Genomic DNA, 19,469 nt, shown 5'->3' with positions numbered 1-19,469 from the left:
TGATCACCCTCTCAGAAAAGAAATGTTGCCAAATGTCCAGTCTAAACCTCCCCTGGCACAGCTTTGAACCATTCCCACATGTCTTATCACTGGATATCAGGGAGAAGAGATCAGCACCTCCCTCTCCTCTTATCATCCCCAGGAAGCTGTAGAGAGCAATGAGGTTGCCCCGCAACCTCATTTTCTCCAAACTAGACAAGCCCAGAGTCCTTACCTGCTCCTCATAGCACATGCCTTCCAGCCCTTTCACAATCTTTGTTGCCCTCCTCTGGACTCATTCAAGGACCTTCACATCCTTCTTAAATTGTGGGGCCCAGCACTGCACACAGTACTCAAGGTGAGGCCGCACCAACACTGAATAAAATATGCGCCATAAAATATACAAACAAAAAATATAAAAACACTGAATAAAGTATGCTCAAGAAAAGCACATACAGTTTGTAAATTATTTAATTCATAAGTTTCCATATATTCCAGAAAAATTCTTCAGAAGGCAACACAATGTTTTGTTTTTTCTGTGCAACATTCTCTTCTGAGATGAACATCACTGACAACCATTGAGGCTGTTAATAAGTAGTTTGTTTGTTTACTTCTAGAAGTGTTTTAATGAACAGTTAAAAATGTATTTATTTAAGAACAGGAGAATTCCTGACAAAAGATTTTATTTCTTCTGAGTTCAGAAGTATGTGAAAATTGAAAGGTATAGAGTGTTACAAGCCCAGTCTCTGACAGGTGATTAGACAAACCTGAAGAACTAATATTTTCTTGAAAGCCTACACAAATCTTTGTGTGTGTGTATCTGGGAATAGGGAAAGATGCAAAACCAAAGTAACCCAATTAAGTAAAAAGTCATAAAAAAATCCAAATAAAGGAGCTTCCCCTCCTTACCCCTAAAAACCTGCTGGTGACAATCTCTTATCCTTCAATAATAATTCTAAATGCTAAACACGGCATTTCTGCACAAAATTATTCTCAGTAAAGTTTACTTCCTGAATAACTTAAAAGATACATTTGTAGAACTCAGAATATGCTGTTCAGCTTGTAATAACTGTAATTTACATTGACACAAAACAAACCAACCAACCAAAAACCAAACTAAAAATAGCTGTTAATTTGTTATTGATTCTTGAAATACATATGTGGTATAGTTCTAATTTGCATGCAATAAAACCTTTGGAGTAAATAATTACTTATTAGTATTAAAACAATTCTCTCTGTTTTTATTTTAATGCATATATTTGTGTTGAGGCTTGTTAGCTCAGTTGGGATACAAGAAATGCTGGGTGGACTTGAGCATGCTGTGGTATATGCAGAAAAAAACAGACCAACTTAAGAGCTCCAAAGGAATAGCTAATGAATTTACAGTCTTTTTACCTAATATCATAAGTCACAAGTATTTCATAAACCTTATATTGGATAATGTTATATTTTCATATTGCAAATTACAGCTCACTAAGCTACAATTTTCCTGAAAATAAATTAGAACAGCATAATTTAGTGGTTGAAAAGCATGATTAGTATCTCAGCTAGTAGAATAATTAGAAAATAGACAGTTGTCTGGGGCTTAAGTTTGTGTTTTTCTTTTTCTTGTTATTTATTTTTCAGAAACAACATGTAGCTGTTTAGGATTGCATTATGTGCTTTTCATATCTTTAACTTGTTAAGCTGCATAAATTACTTGGGAAATTTATTTGTCAATGTGATGTGTTACTTGACCTAGCCAATCTCCTAGTAGCTCAGGCGTTTGGTACCACAGCATCTAAGCCTCGTCCCTTGCTTAGGTAATTTATGTCAATATCACAAAGAAAAGCATAATTTTTGTAAAAGGCTTTAAAATTGCAAGGCCCCCATTTCTAAGATAAAAATGAGTCTGTCAAAAATGACAGTGCCAGGTGAGGCCTTGAGCATGTGCTGTAATTCATTTTCCATTTTATGAGCAGACCTTCTAGAAGAGAAAGGGTTGTCTATCATGCTAAAAAAAAAAAATCATTTATAAGTAAAGCTTTTAAAATTTTTTTCTCCTCTCACATTAGTCTTCTTAAAGAGAAGACTAAGTATCCCTCCCTCCTAATGGCTGGCCTCTCTGCCATCAGGCAGTGGATAGTTGTTATAGTAGCATGGTAGTCTGAGAAGCTTTATTTCAATTATAAATAAATCTGTTTTGAAGTTTTGTTTTATCTGTTTTGAGTGAACTTGAGCCCACAAACCCTCATAGCTTGCAGTAGTGCCTGTAATTGCTAAAGTACTTAGGGACAGTCCCATATTGTAACATTTAGCATGTTGCATCTAGGAATTACAGGATTTGCTATATTTCTGTGGAAAAAATTGCACAGTGTTTTCTTGCATTTTACATGGTTCCACACAGTGCTGTTAATCTCCTAGTTTTTACTGGCTTGGAAAAATCACCCAAAGTGCCCTAAGAAAAATTTACTTTGCCTTGTAAAATTTCTGTGTTACAGCTCCAAACCATATTAAATTCAGTAATAATGACCCTAGAAGATTCCCTAAAATCTAAAATATTTTATTTTAAAATGTTTTCTCCGAAGGGGGATGGGGACAAAGCAGACAGGCATGATAGAGACTGGCAGTGGTTTGGATTAAAATAAAAGAAACAGGATTGTGACATTGAAGTGTCAACACTTAAATACTTTTTTTTTTAAGTTTCAGAATACTGAAAACTTAAACCCTCCTCAGTGGGTGGCCATATTTTTGCCTGCAGTTGTTTGTTGGTTATGTTCCTGACAAACAGAAGACCAAAGAGATATCCTGCCATTTTTGGTTAGTTGTGAAATTCCTGAGTGCCACTATCAAATACCCTACTGTATGTATTCAGTAATTGGTGTAGTCCTTGAAAGTCATCTCAAAATAAATATAAATAAATGATAACAGAAATAAATGGAAGGTAGGAAGAACAGAAAGAAATGGGACAGCAGGGGAAAAGGGGAACATAGTGCAATAATGAATAGACCAATTCAACATTTACCATTTCTGTAATTACTTGCTGCTGATGTTCCAGCACAGAAAAAAAATTTGCATTTCTGTTGGACAACTCTGTCATATTGTCATTTTTTATGTCACTGGTTGATTGCTACTCTTTTTGTGTCTCTCTAGTTATACACAAGTTGGAGGAAAGCAGGGATGCAGTAGAACAGTCGTGATGTCAAAAGAATCATGACTGGTTTTAAGACATAGCAAGTAATATGCTATAGGTTAAATTTATGTATGATTTTCTAGAACAGTTTATCCTTTCTTTTAATAATCAATTCCTTTAAAATAAAGAGAAAATATTTTTAGTAATACTTCTTTTGGGAATTATAAATAAATGCCTACACATACAGAAATATTTGATTTATGAAAAGACATTTTCTAAATGGGTCAATTTTATTAGGTCAGCAAAGCTGTTAGATATTTCATTTTGGGAGGCTAAATCCCTTGGCTGTTAGTACTGCTTCTAGGAAGAATTTTTTAATGAAAATTGGATATTTCAGTTAAAATGCCATCATAACAATCTATAAATGACATTGAATCCTTGAGAAGGCCCTCCCAAAGAAATCAAGTTGAGCCAAGCAATAGCCACTGCTATTTTTCTGTTGTGTATTCAGTTTGTCTTTGGAGTTTGACAGAGACACTCTGATTTTTCTTGCCACTTGAAATCCCCTGAGGGTTAAAACTGATCCAAGCACAAAGTTTGGATTTAGTTCTGAAATTTGCAAAACATCAGAAGTTGTTTTCAATTTTGTTTCCAGTTTACAAGCAATTTGGTTGTAGGGAATGGGAGGAGTGGGTTTCCCTCTTCAATGTGGAAAGTCATGTTTATTAACTTCAGAACCATGAGCCCGTTTTTTTAAGGTTTGGTTATCTGGTATGTCTGGAGCATTAACACCTCCAGGCTGAATGTCAGGATTTCTGAACTGCAGAAATTTCAATAGCTGACATCTACTGAGCTTGTATTTCTTCTGAGGTTGGCTGCATGCCATAAGTATTGCATCCATAGATGTACTTTTTGGTCCCCTTAGGACATATGTTTGGCTGCATGCCAAATGTACCAGAATTAATTGTAAAATAGAGTATTTTCATTTAAATATAACATATCCATGTAACTACTTGGTAAGTGACTCTGGAACAGGTATTTAGGCACATAACCCCTCAGTAACCTCCTTTAGGGATCTCATCTTCTGTATCTTGTTTTTAACTTCCTGTAGACAGGAAAAGGGGACCCCTAAACTTCTTGCTTTACTCAACATAAATTTAAAGCTTGTTATAGAAAACATCACTGACACAGGATGAACTGCTTTCATGAAAGAAAGATATATCTTTGTTTTGCTACATGGTTGAATGTAGCCAGTTGCCTGTAATTGCTCTGTGTGTAGTAATTTTGTCAGTAATCATAGAAAAATGCGTGATATAGGCCAAGTCTGTCTTAGAAGAAATTCATAGGACTCAGTGAAAACAGTACATCGAGATAGTGAATTCATATTCTACTGACTGTCCAGTGAAATATGAGTAGTTATTAATACACTACTTAATCAGAAAATATAAACTGTGGCTTAAGACTGAATGGAAAATAAAGTGCCTAACATGGAAATTTACTTAAGATTTCATTGCATATTCTTGATATAAAATAATCTAAAGCTTAATGACTGAGATGAACATTTCAGTATCGGTCTAGACAGTAAATAAATCACAAGGTGTGGAATGAAATCTGTTTTTTTAAAGTTTACTTAACACTGTACATGATCTTTCTTGGTGTTAACAGTGCTGTAACATAAGGTAAACTCCTTCTAGACTTCAAGTTGCCCCAAAAGAAAGACTAAAAAATAGGTATATCTTTTAAAAAAAACAAACAAAACAACAAAACTTCAAGGGACAAAAAATCCTGTATTTCTTCCCTATATCATTTTGAATGCTTTAATAAAGCAAGAATGCTTTTTGTGATATGAGACCCGTAAAAGCTCTAATATATTATCGATTAATCGGATACATACTGCTTTTCTTGAAGAAAATATCACCTGAATAGGCTCTGAATCATGCCCCAAACCAGAAAAGTTATGAGTTGTGCTTAAAATTCCTAAATCTATGTATAAGCAGTGGTGTCACATTCAAAAATGCTTAAGCTCCAGTGGATTCCCACCAAAGTCAATGGGCAGTACTTAAATATCAGCTCTCTGTTATTAATGCCATTAATTATCCCCGTAGATGTAGACTCAAGAACCCAGTTTATGTTATTACTCTCTAAAATAACCTTGGCTCGTAGAAAAATTACACTGACTTCAGTAGAATCACAGTCAGGCTTAGTCAACAAAAATGCACTGAAGGTTGAAGGAGGACTAACATGATATGTTTAGATGGAAGCAAACCACTTAAGGTGCAAATAGAGGATTAAACTAAAACAAGATGTTGCATTTTGTTGATCCTACCAAGGCTTATTTCTAAAAGTAATTTACTGGACTTTTTTACACAAGCAGTATGCATAGACTCATGTACATGTGAGGATCCTGGTCCAATGAAATGACTGGGAAGGAGAGCATCAGTCATGACCTCAGGGCCAAGGGTATATGATTGTGTCACACTGGACAATAATGAGAAAGTTGTCGCACATTTCCTATAAGGTAAAGATTAGTATATGGTGAATTATTGTGAATTAGTAGATACAGGTTTATACCCTAATTTCCTCCAGAATAATCCAACTCTTGCTCCCATACACTGAGATTAATACCAAAGAGAAATAATATTTTCATGTTCTTGAATTTATTATAGAGCCAATACTTGAGAGGATCAGCACTACTAACTATTGTTTCTCACTGTGATCATCTAAAGATATGAGAGGAAAACTTTGAAAAGATAGCATCTTTTACAAGCCCAGTGATATTAGTTGGGTAAAGAAGGACTTTGCATAAGTGTAAACTCCTTCCCCCACAACTATTTGTTTTCTAATGATATATATAGTACTTCTCATTACAAATCACTTTTCATTACAAATCTTGCCTCGTGTGTGTGTTTTTCTGGGCCAGATGTTAGAAGTGATTGCTTCTCTGCCATGTTGAGCTGTTTTTATTTTATTATAACAAAGATGAGGTGAAGAGGCAAGATTTATCTCTTTGCTGCACAGGAAGTATAGAGACTGTGATAAATTTTGGACCTTTGATGTGAATAATGCAAGTCACATGTATTTCAGTGGGACTAGAATTTCATGTACAAATTGTGGTGCAAGATACTCACATTGTAATTCAGAGTGAAGATGGAAGAGTTGTAGAAATAACAGCAAAATGAGAGGAAAAGAAGAATCCATTTAGCTACTAAACACTAAATATTAAAGTTGTTTCTTAAGTATTAATATTTAGAAGAGGGATGGGGGGCTTGTGTCAGTGACCTCATTGTAAGATGCAGCTCTCTAGTTCATGTTTCCCTAGTCCAGCTAAGTAAAAACTTTGAAAGACTTTATCACTAATTTACTCAGTGTCACACCATTTAAATTGTGTTTTGCCTGTCCTGTCATAACTTTTGTAAGGCAAAAGGAACTGGTTATGAAACAGATATGCAGGTCTGCAGTAACTTAAACATGAAATGAAGTCATAGGTTCAGTTCAGACCTTTTTGCTATCCTTGCGTAGTCACTCTGTGACTTTAAAATGTCCTAGAGAAGGAAATCTGTAAAATAATAATTCTTTTCTGTTTTCAGTGTCCGCAGTTTAATCAATCTTCCATTAAGAAATCTTTTCATAATTGAGTTCGTTTTATTAAAAATGTGAATGCTTGCCAAAAAAAATTGAGCAGGTGAGGGGAATGAGTCAACTGCATTTGTGACACAAATTGAGTTTGTTATGCAATCACATTATTACCAGTTAGAGCTGGTGAAACTATATTGAAGAGTGAAGTCTCTGCTCTAGTGGTTAAACCCTTGCACACTTTAAGAATGATGAATATTTACAAAATATAAAGTTGATTTAAATTGCAGAGACCACCTAATCTGTTGAATCACCTTACTGGTTGCCACTATGTCAATCATAGTTCCACAAGAGGGTTGTTCAGAGCTGCTCAGCTGTATTAATGTTTTCCAATTTTACTACCATCTCAGGGTCCTTGGGCCTCCAGCAGCCTGAAGCACAACACCTGCCTCAACATGAGTTTGGCACAGTTTGCCAGCAGAGTGAAGAAAAAAATTGGGGTGGATATAAAAACAGTAGTTTTGTCCTCAGTTTTTTAATATTTTAAGGATAAATGCAGGGTCTTCTACTAAGTTATCAACTGCCCTTAGCTAGCTCTCTTCCATTTGTCGTGGTGATCATGACAGTCTTTTGTAGGAAATCCCAGTTAAGCAATCTGTCTGACCACATTAGCCAGGTTGGATCCATTGTCCTGGTCTCTAGGGAAGAAGCAACCAACCAAACAAAAAACCCCTTGCGGTCAACTTCTACAAAGATCTGGTCTTAAAAATCAAGTTCCTGAATTCATATTTAAACAATTAACTGTTTGGCTTCCAAAACTGCAAGCAACCAGCTGTTCTGCTTTGAAGTCTGCATGATTTGTGGAGAGTAGAATATTTCTGAAAGCCAGGACAGTTGGTGTGCTAAGTTATAGGAGCCATGTGTCAGTTACCTTCAGTTTTTTCTTTTTGAATTTGCTGGTGTTGCTGAAAGTGGTCATTATGGGCGATTAATCTTTATTTAAGCTTGGGGGAGGGGGAAAAATTAAGTTTTCTTTATTAATGGAAAAGTAGTCAAAGTTTGTCCTCATTATAGGCTCTAGAGTAACGCCCAGGTCCAGTAAGGTATCAGCCACAGTCTTCCAAATCAATTACCAAAGTGTCTTCATTATGTTGTTTTTTTTTTCCCCAGCAATGAGATTGCCATTCATTGTTTTATGATTCTGTCTCGCTGATCTCTGCACCAAAAAGCCATAAATATGCCAGTGCGTCCGTGCAGAAGATCTCCATTAGGGCTTGGGCTAGGACCACCCACTCATTTCTCCTGAGCAAACCAGTAGCTGTCAGATAGCACCTTTTCATTAGCTACCAAGCTGGACTGGATGTGAACTGGTGACCAACAGGTGAAAGGTATTTTGTTTCCCATTATTGATCCTCAGAGCTGTCAAGTCCTTCCATTAAAATCTTATGGATAATGTTTTTATCCTTCAAATACGTCTGCTATCATGCAGTTGTAAACTTATATTTTTTTCTTTGTACAATTGCCAAAGCATGTGGTTGTGCATATGCAACTGCACACCCTGCTGCTAGAAACTGGGAGGTTTCCAGTGCCTCTCAATGCCTTCAATTGTATGGGTCAATACGCATAACAGTGAGCTTGCACACAGAATGCCTTCCTGCCCCAAACTGGTATTTTTCAGCTGTTTAAACAATTATTTGGAGTTTATTTGAAAGTTAGAATTTTATTCCCTTATGCCATATGTTTTATTTAACATGGAAAACATAAAATAGGAAGGGACAATGACAGGGATTGCTGTCTTAATCTAACTACATGGTTATGGTACATACTGTTATGGTAGTTAAGTAGTATAGTATATACTACTATATAGTATATACTACTATATAGTAACATACATTCTGTTATGGTAGTTAAGGTGTACAATGGATAGTTGAAAAAAGTTGATAAATGCTAAATTTTAATTGTGAAACAGTCTAATTCTGTCAAGTGATTGGAATTTATATCATTTGACACAAAAATAATGTGTATTAGATCTATGCTGAGGTATTGACATTTTGGCAGCAGGTGATGGCACCAAAGAGGACATTTTAGATGGGGCAATGCAAGGTTCCTCAGAATGCAGTTCTGCAAGAAAATGCTTTTATTCTTTTTTCTAATTTTTGACAAATGTGGGTATATGAAAATGTTGGCCAACATTAGCAAATGGAACTGTGCTGATCTTTTGTAGTCAGATCATTTTATGTCTTGGGTGATATAGTGTAAGATTTTTCTCCCCTTCATCTGTTATTGAGTATTTGAGCCTGTTAGTAGCACAGTCATTCATTTGTTTGATGCTATGTATGCTGACACGCGTCATCGTTATGTACTCCAGGTCTCTTGACTGGTCTGAACTTGAGTGCAGTATGTCATTTAGAAAGTGCCAAAAAGAGTAGAGCAGCTTTGTAATTTTGGTGTTCCCAGTGAATGAAAATTTATCACGTCTGGTAAATGTTTGTGGCCTTATAGTCATAGTTCTGTAGGCAGAAGCTACGTATTTTGTGATTGTATTCAATGAACTGTCCTTTTATGGTCTAGAAATAGACACAGAGACAGAGTGCAACCAGCTAAAACTGATGATGTTAGTCTGTTAAAAAAAGCAATGATGCAAAATCTGTAGATGTTAATTCTGTCAGTATTAGTGATACATATGCTTGGTGCCTGTCATTTTGAGGCCTCAAGGCTGGATTTATATATGTCACGGTAACTTTTGTCAGATTAAGAATGCCAACCTTGGAGTTAAATGTGCAAAATTCAGTGTTTAATTTTCACTCTACCCCCCAATTATTTTAATGTGAAAAATTATTTTATACTGACCCAAATTTACATTGTGTTGTCAATTGGAGATTATTTTCTTCTTCTTCTCTTTTTGTTCTCAACTATGGTTGTATGCTATTTAAAAAAAAAAAGAAGTTGCATTTAATCTATAGATGTGTCTTTACTGCCCTAGTAGATGAGGAAAAATCAGTCTGGGCTACATGGAGTCACGGAATGGTTTGGATTGGAAGGAACCCTAAAGATCATTTATTTCCACCCCCCCACCATGGGCAGGGACACCTTCCACTAGACCAGGTTGCTCAAAACCCTGTTCAACCTGACCTTGAATGTTCAGGGAGGGGGCATCCACAGCTTCTCTGGGCAACCTGTTCCAGTGTCTCACCACTCTCACAGTAAGGAATGTCTTTCTTATAGCAAATCTAAATCTACCTTCTTTCAGTTTAAAACTGTTACCTCTTATCCTATCCCTACACTCCCCAAAAAAGAGTCCCTCCCCATCTTTCTTGTAGGCCCTCTTTAAGTACTTAAAGGCCACTATAAGGTCTCCTTAGAGCCTTCTCCCCTCCAGGCTGAACAACCACAACTCTCTCAGCCTGTCCTCATAAAGGAGATGCTTCAGCCCCCCAATCATCTTCGTGGCACCTCCTCTGGACCAGCTTGATCAGGTCTATGTCCTGCTTATGTTGGGGGCCCCAGAGCTGAACACAGGACTCCAGGTGGGGTCTTACAAAAGCAGAGGGAGAGAATTACTTCCCTTGACCTGCTGGCCACACTTTTCTTGATGTAGCCCAGGATACAGTTGGCTTTCTGGGCTGCAAGTGCACATTGCTGGCTCATAGTCAGTTTTTCATCCACTACTAATACTCCCAAGTCCTTCTCCAAGAGTGGAGTAGAGGGGAAGAATCACTTCCCTTGACCTGCTGGTGATGCTTCTTTTGATGCAGTCATACGGTTTTTTGTTTGGGGTTTTTTGTTTGGGTTTTTTATTAAAAAAAAACCCCAACAACAGGGATGAGAGGCACTGCAGTATAAAATAATGTACTCTATCATGTAGTTGCACCATTTGGTTGACATAAGCCTTGTGCCATGTGAATATGGTTTTAAGGTATATGGGTTTACCAAAGAAAGTTTACTAAATAATAAGGCTCCAGTGAACATTCATTTTATGAAACTGGAATATGGTAAATGATAAGCCCACTTGTATCACTGCCAGGATGCTCTACTGGAAATACAGCCTCTATGTTAGTTTTGATGGAACCTGGTCTTGATATAGTTCTTGATGTGCTGCACAACTTCTTTCTCTATTTTATTGTTTCTAAAGCCCTTGAGGGAAATACTGAAATCTGGATCAGCTGTAATCATGAACAGACCTTATTATTATTCCTATGTTAACTTGTGGGATGGTGCAGGATGTATACAATGTCTGTTTTCAGACCACGAAACTTGAGAAAGCCTATGTGCTTATATCTGTGAAATAACACTTAAGGCAACTGTGAGAGGTGCAGACCACAGTGCCTTTCTTCCACAGTGGTTAAGCTTAACTGTTCTTTATTCCTGAGGCCTTCTATTTTATAACACAAACTACAGCAACTAATTTAATGGGGATAGGGATAAACAGGTTACAGGTATCTGTCTGAATAGCTGATGGTGATTTGTGCTTGAGTATCAGACGAGGCTAATCCCATATTGCTTTTCTCATCATGAAAAGAGTAGTGACTACTAATGGATCTGCTCTGTCACTTGTATACCATAATGCAACTTTAGTGGCTTGGCGATTTCAGTGATAAGAAAATCTGTGGATTAGAACATGTTTGTTCTTTTTACCATCGTTTCTGTTCTTTTTTTTCTGACCATTTTGTCATACCATTGACCATTGTCTTTAAAAATTACCTTTTCTATTTCAGTTATTTTGTGGTTGACAGAATTGATTTCTGATTAAACCTTACTTCACACATTAAAATCAGAAATATTTTCTATTTTTTTACTTTCCAAATTAAAATTGAAATATTTTCTATTTCTATACCTTCATTTGTAATGACTTTACTGTTGGCTGTGTATATATGTTATTTAGGACATGAGGAAATGGAATGAAGCTCTGTCAAGGGAAGTTCAGGTTGGACATAGGAAAAGTTTCATCACTGAGAGGGTGGTTGGTTGCTGGAACAGACTCCCCAGGAAAGTGATCACGGCACCCAGCCTGTCAGAGTTCAATAAGCATCTGGACAACGCTCTTAGTCATATGGTTTAGTTTTAGGTAATCCTGCAAGGAGCAGGGAGTTGGACTCAATGGTCCTTATGCATCCCTTCCAACTTGAGATACTCTATGATTCTGTGATTTCATAGAACCAAAACATGCTTTTTTCTTTTCACCCCTCTTTTTTGACTAAAGCTCCCTCCTACCTTCACTTCTGATTTTAGCTTGGGTCTGTGTAAGGCTCATCCTGATGCCTGTCCAGAAAAGTAGCGTGGAGCTTGATCACCCAAAGCCCTTTACAATACTTTCTGCAATGCATTTCTACCTCTTCCTTACTTCTTGGACACTGGTGATGTTGGACACATTTCTTCCTCAGTCTGGAGATCTGCAGCATAAAGTAGCTGACCACAAAACTTACTGTAACACTTAAACATTCATCTTTACTTACATTAAGTCTAGTGATAATAATAGTTGTTTTTCTCTAGTGCCTGGAATTTGGAAATTGTAACTGTATGTGATTGCTCCATGGTTAAAACATGTTAAAATAATTTTTCGCCCCCCCCTTTTTTTTTTTAAGGGACGCAAGAGTGAGGCAGAAAAGTACTTCGTGAAGGCTATTCAGCTGGATCCTACCAAAGGAAACTGCTACATGCATTATGGTATGTTTCAGATAGATAGGGTTTCCACACGTATTCCAGGCTTGCTGTTAATCTCTCTGAGTGATTAAGGATTTGAAAAATGCTACTGGCAAAATATCTTCTTCAAAGGGAAGTAAACTAATCTACCATTTATAACTTCATCTCCATTTCAATTTGTCAATCACTGCAGAGTGAGAGGTGAAGATTTTCATATTTTGCATGGTTTTCCTCCTCTGAGGAATTTCAGTATTGCTGCCTCTCTAGGAAAGAAAAAAGGTGACTGTTGCCATATGTCAAAGTTTCATGGCCTGGAATATTATTATTAACAGTTTTGGCCTAACTTTGCTGGCTGCTGGTGGGTGAGCAAGTTGAAGTTATACTTCAGTGTGCGTGAGTTCTATATATCGAAATGTCTGCTTTTTTTGAAGACTTATGGGCCTTACATCTACCTCCTTCCAGCATCTTCATGGCTTGAAATGGATAAGTATTACAAAAGCTTTGACAGGTTGGCTATATCTTTGTCATACTAAGCCATGCATGCGCATAAAGCACACAGTTGATTTGAAGGTATCTTTATAAGTTTGGATTGGTTTTGCTAGATGTGCAAAAAATATTTCCAGATGTGATTAGTCCCAAGAAACCAAAAATATTTAACTTTATGGACTAATTCTTATTGTATTTTAAAGCTGGTAATAGACAAATCTAAAAATGCAAGCTATGTAGTCCCAACTGGAAAATACTGAAAGTAGTAATAAATTTCATCTTAGTTAAGGAAGAAGGTAGGGAACCACAAACATGCTATATATATCTTCATATATTGTTTTCATTTCCTCTTCTGATTCTAACTGGTAAATGTAAAATAAATAAAAATGAGTGGCCAAAAGGGAAAATTAATCTCAAATAATAACCATGTTTTTACTTTGTGTGATATCTTTTGTTTGAATTGCTCACACATTGTATTTCTGTTTGGTCCTATGCAGTGTAAAATTCTGTATGTTAGATTCCCAGAATCAGTGCATACGTTGTTACTTAGAACATGTCATGGTATTTAAATGAATGTAGCTCAGTGTTGCATTATGGATCATTGCAGCTAGTGGCCTTGTCTTCTATTTATGCCTGTACAGGTAAATCTGATAAGGCTATTTGTGCACATAAGCTCCATTATTTCAGTTGGATATAAGTATAGTTGATATCTTAAGATAATGAAGAAAAGTTGCAGCAGATTGTTTCTTGAAATCCTACTCAAGCCCTTTCCAGCCTCTGTTATTAAGAAATCTATCTTTAGTTATTAGGAAATCTTATTTGCATACAAATTCAAAGGTAGATCTAAATAATACATCCTGGCAATTGAAGTTATGATTGTGTATATTGTATTACAGGTCTAGACTTTTTTCTTTTTCTCTCATTACTTCATGAACTTGCCTGTCTTTTCCTGCAATATTCCCTCTGTCATTTTCAAGTGTGCTATAAACTAAAAGCAAGGTTATTCAAATCATCATTCATCTCTGATGTATTGACTTCATTACCAGACTACAATATTAAAATGGTGTGTTGTTTCTTCATCAAGATTATTCCCTAAAAACTTTAGCAAATTTTTGCTTTATTGTGTCACAGGTTCAAGAAGTGGTTTCTGTGTCCTTGTGCAGAGGGCATTATTGCAACATAAGTGAGTTTCTGCTCAGCAGATTAGGAGTGAAGGGCAAAATTCAGTCATTGTTTGGAATACCAGCATAGTAAAATGTGATGCTGAAGGGCTGTAGACACAAGAAGGTTCTCTATACCAGTCACTAAGTCTCTGACATGGAGTATTATACATAGAGAACTCTACCATATGCAGGTGAAAACTTTTCTTTTGATTGTATAACTTCTGATCCAGTCACCAAATTCAGTGATGTCACTCCATGTTTATATCAAAGTAGCTGTGAGAAAGATATGGTTTACTTCTGTTTGGCTTATGTGTCTATGTAGGACAGGTGATCTCAAAACCTTGTCTTTTCGGGCACAGGACTTCGTAAAATTTGAAATACATTATCTTTTTCTTTTCTTTTCTTTTCTTTTCTTTTCTTTTCTTTTCTTTTCTTTTCTTTTCTTTTCTTTTCTTTTCTTTTCTTTTCTTTTCTTTTCTTTTCTTTTCTTTTCTTTTCTTTTCTTTTCTTTTCTTTTCTTTTCTTTTCTTTTCTTTTCTTTTCTTTTCTTTTCTTTTCTTTTCTTTTCTTTTCTTTTCTTTTCTTTTCTTTTCTTTTCTTTTCTTTCTCTCTTCCCTTCCCTTCCCTTCCCTTCCCTTCCCTTCCCTTCCCTTCCCTTCCCTTCCCTTCCCTTCCCTTCCCTTCCCTTCCCTTCCCTTCCCTTCCCTTCCCTTCCCTTCCCTTCCCTTCCCTTCCCTTCCCTTCCCTTCCCTTCCCTTCCCTTCCCTTCCCTTCCCTTCCCTTCCCTTCCCTTCCCTTCCCTTCCCTTCCCTTCCCTTCCCTTCCCTTCCCTTCCCTTCCCTTCCCTTCCCTTCCCTTCCCTTCCCTTCCCTTCCCTTCCCTTCCCTTCCCCCTCCCCCTCCCCTCCCCTCCCCTCCCCTCCCCTCCCCTCCCCTCCCCTCCCCTCCCCTCCCCTCCCCTCCCCTCCCCTCCCCTCCCCTCCCCTCCCCTCCCCTCCCCTCCCCTCCCCTCCCCTCCCCTCCCCTCCCCTCTCCTCTCCTCTCCTCTCCTCTCCTCTCCTCTCCTCTCCTCTCCTCTCCTCTCCTCTCCTCTCCTCTCCTCTCCTCTCCTCTCCTCTCCTCTCCTCTCCTCTCCTCTCCTCTCCTCTCCTCTCCTCTCCTCTCCTCTTTTCCCTTTCCCCTTCCACCTATTTCTTGTATTGATCAGGATTCTGTAGTGTATGTTACCAGGGACATTCCAAATATTACACAGGAATCTCTAGTGAACACTTCAAGCTTTATGTATACAGCTCATTAATTTGTTTTAGCACCTTGTTACAGGTACATATCCTATATGCCAAGTATTAAACTATGGGGAAATACATCCATATTTTGCATGTAAATCTTAAGAGATTACTCTTTTTCTCAGCATGACCATGTTGGAACAGAGAACAAAATAGTTGGCATCAGCCCTAAAAAAACACATACCTCATGGAACAGCCAAATGAAAGGCGTGATCAGTTGGGACACAACAGTGTGTTGATGGAGTATCAGGAATAAATGGACTGAAGATTTTCTTCCAAGTACACATGGATGCACACACTTATAATTTGTGCTCTCAGGATGTGCAGATGTTCTTTTTGACTTCTAACCTTTTGGATTTTTTTTTTTTGAGCTATCAGGAAGAACTGTCAATATACTGTATCTTTTAAGAGGCTTACATTTGTATTATAATGTGCTTTAATTCAAGCCTTAAGCCAAAGCTATTCTTAGATACTATTTGGTGCAGGAGTGACCTTATTTGATCACATGAAAATTTGGAGAGAGGTGAACAGTTTCATGGTTGCTCCTTGGATAATACCACCACAGCACATTTCTAAGCTAGTGTTATGATTAGTTTTGTATGGGTAATTTGCTGGCTTTGGATTTCAGTGAATTTAGGTTTAAAGCAGTGTTTCTCAAGCTCCTTATGCTTGAAGATGTCTGAAGAGAGAACTAGTGAAAAAGCTGATGAGATATAAATCCCTGCACACTGCTAACATGATGCCACTTCATTGGACATAAGGGGAAGTGGCTTTTATTCTAGTGACCAGAAAGGATGGCAGTTCTCTCTCAGGCTGAAATGCAGGCAGCTGCTCACCTGTCCACATTTTCACCCTCCCTCCCTCCCTTCTGCCCTCCCTCCTTTCCATCCTTTCACATAGTGTAATACTTAAGTGCTTGTCTGTTTGAAAAGAAACAAAAGTAAATTCTTCAGTATCTTTTCATTGAGATGGCTAGTAGGATGCAGTGTAGTTGAGGAGTTTGAAGTTGTTGAAGGCTTTCTGTACTAGCTTTCACTTAAACAAGGAACAAACAAAAAAGCCCATAAATCTACAGTGAAATTTAAGTCATACAAACATTTTACCTCCAAACTCTTATTTCCTTTATAATTTGCTGTTTAAAAGCAAAAAACCCCAAACCTCCACCACTAAAACAGGTTTCATTTTACTTGTGTGCTAAAAATAGGCTTTGCTACCATGCCTCTTAAAGTGCGTATAGTGGCCTCTCTCCAACTTAATGAAAATGGAGGGGGAAAAAAGAGAGAGAGAGAGAGAAAGGAGGAGTGAGGTTTCAAGATAAATATGTGTACAGAGGTCCCTCCTCCCTTACATTTGTAATGGCTTAATTGGAATGGGGAAGTCTAGAACCCAACAGGATGTTCAAATTAACTCTGTTTTATTAATCACCACTGAGACCTCCTTTTAAAATAGTTCCCTTTGAATAATACATTGTTTCTAATAAGTCTAAATTGTTTAATGATTCCTTTTTCATTATAAAAATGGCTTATTCTCATTAGATTAATTATGCGTTCACTTAATTAGGCAATTCACATTGATCATCTGCCTTTTACAGTTCATTCCCAGTTACAGATATAAAACAAAATGAGCAACATGCAGTCACATTAGGTAAAACTGAAGCTTGTTAACTATTCTCTACTTGAAGGAAGAACAGATTAACATGTTCCTAAATATTCTTTTTTTTTTGACATTATCTTTCACTTTTGAATTTGTGATAATTTAGGAGTTATTTTTATAGATTTTCTCATATTATCTGTTGGGTTTTTTACACAACTTGTTAACTGCTGTTTTTACTTTTTTCACTTTCATCCTAAGTCTTTCCAATCATTGTTTCAGCACAGGAGTTTCAGCCCTTTTTGATGCCTAAATGTTCACCTGAGTCTGTGAGCACTTTGTATCTGTCTTGCCTCCAAAGAGGACTGCTTTACCACTGCTAAATCCCCGCCTAAAAATGGATTGGAACTGCTGTGGTTTAAGCTTCTAAATAAATTTCACTGAAATATCATAGCAGTGGGTTTTCAAGAACCATTTCTTTTGTCTTTAAGTCATACAGTTAGATCTTTTAGTGAGTGTGAGAATTTACATATGTTTACAGATGTGCATTCAGTTTTCTTCTTAGATGTGATGTATTTATAATATTTCCATGTAGGCACATTGTTCACAGTGCTGGAGCTTTGTGTCTTCGTTCTTCATTGCCTAAAGAGCAGCCTAGGAAAGCTTTATTTTCTCCCATATATTTAAGGAAAAGATCTTATGAAGAAAACAGTGTAATAATGAAAAATAAAATGTCAAAGTGCATTGATAAGAAATACCATGACCTAGTAACAAAGTCTTACTCATTTCTTCAAGAGAGTTTTATGCCAACAGAAGAAATGTCACCCTAATCCATAGGAAGGTCAGTTTTTATCTTTGTCAATAAAATTAATAAAACTTACTTCACAATCCATAATTTCAGTGAATGAATTGTCCATTTCTGTCTGACAGGTTAGCTAAATTCAGTATATACTGAATGATAAATAAACCAGAGTGCATGGATCTACTCCAGTGGGAACACCAGATGCCACGTGATGATTACGTATTGAGAAACTAAATCCCTTGATGAGATGGAGTCAAAGCCAACCAGATGTAGTATGTCCATCACTAAGTCAATTTGCCAGCCTTCTCAATATGCATTTATGAACCTTTCAGCAAATGAAAGGTTTTTTACCATTTTAAATCTTTAGGAAATCCTAACATTAAATATATAATGATTTTGTAGGGAAACTATAAAACAAGTTTATGATACTCAAATAACATATGTTCATAGAACATACGTGGTCTTTGGAGGAAGGGTCTTTCTGTCTTGAGCATACGGTGCTATCAAATTAAGATCCTGGCTTTAGACTATGGCTTATACCTCCTCCTCCAATATCAGTTAATGTAATTCCAGGAAGACGGGATTCCTAGACCCAAAACAGGAACAGAGATGTAACTGACTCACAGAAGGACTTCATTAAGCTTCCGACCTTTCTGCTCCCAGAACTCTCGCCGGTAACTTTGATGTAAGAAAATCATCAGCTAGCACAGACAGTACTTCTTCCAAACTGAAACTGAACAAGAATATACCAGAAACTGAGCTATTCAGAAGAATATGCCAATTTGTTTGCAGTTTTCTTGGCAGCTGTGAATGATGAATGTACAAAGGCACATGTACATAATTGTCAAGTCCTTTTTGTTGTTCTCTAGTCTGTTGCTATCATACAACATTAAAAGAAGATTATTACAAACCCCTGTAATAACTATTTATTCCAAACTCCCTTTAGAACCAATCACTTAAGTGGAATGCAGTGGAGTATTTCCAAATGAGCTAAGTCACTGACCCTAAACACTGTGGAATTTCCATGTTTCTTGCTTTCCCTTCAGTTTATCCTTAAATCTAATGATTCTGACATCCTAAATAATATGGTTGACTCTGCTTCCTCAGCACAATATACTAGACTGCTTGAGAGATGTGGTATAGAAATTGCAGATCAGAGACAGGGCTAGAACTGTGGCTTTATGCTGCTTTCATGTTGCCATAATTTGGGGTTTGTGAAGGAACTGAAAAAGCCTGTGGCACCAACAACCCCAGAGACTTCTTTGTTAATGATCATATGTTTTGACCTATGAGTGCCATCTTATTATGAGGATTTTTGAAGAGACAGCATGGAGCTGCTACAAAAGTGCAACTGGATAGTTCTTTCCCATCCAAATTTCATTTTTCCAAACCTTATACGTCACCAGCTGTCTGGGGAATGACATAGGGTCCAGAATCTTCCTTAGTATTTCTAAAACAAGAGGTCTTCTGTATTATATGTTTTCACCATTAATCTTTTGTTTTTAGTGAGAGCTTCCAGTGATCCAGATGTGGTCACAAGTTCAGTCATCAGGTCCCAAAGGCTTGCAATTTAATTTTTTCCTCTTATTTCTGGTCATGCTCTGGATAACATCCAATGGTATATTTAGCACAACTGCAACTGATAAATTTTTCAGACAAAGAAAAAGGCTAATAAAAAAGATTTTTCCAAGCCAGTGCATATATTGATGTTGCAGCATCCACTGGCTTGCATAGTCTTTCTGTATATTTTAATTTGTGTGGAATAATCTTCGCCATGGGAATGAACTGAGGGGATAAACTCCCCCAAAGCCCTTCCAGCAAGAAAGCCAGAGGACAGCTTTA

At 37.0% G+C, this 19,469-nt stretch overlaps 1 protein-coding gene across 3 annotated transcripts in view; it reads left to right on the top strand.

The window, feature by feature from the left end:
* Window positions 1-19,469, top strand: part of TMTC2 (transmembrane O-mannosyltransferase targeting cadherins 2) — a 275,962-nt gene that overhangs the window by 216,542 nt on the left and 39,951 nt on the right. For all 3 annotated transcript variants that reach the window (XM_074827115.1, XM_074827118.1, XM_074827116.1), the window contains one exon: window positions 12,247-12,328. In XM_074827115.1, the coding sequence (XP_074683216.1) occupies window positions 12,247-12,328 (82 nt within the window). The remainder of the gene's footprint in view (window positions 1-12,246; window positions 12,329-19,469) is intronic.

Source organism: Strix aluco, chromosome 5 (genome assembly GCF_031877795.1).
Source record: "Strix aluco isolate bStrAlu1 chromosome 5, bStrAlu1.hap1, whole genome shotgun sequence".
Classification (NCBI taxonomy): Eukaryota; Metazoa; Chordata; class Aves; order Strigiformes; family Strigidae; genus Strix; species Strix aluco.
This window is presented reverse-complemented; position numbering and strand designations above follow the sequence as displayed.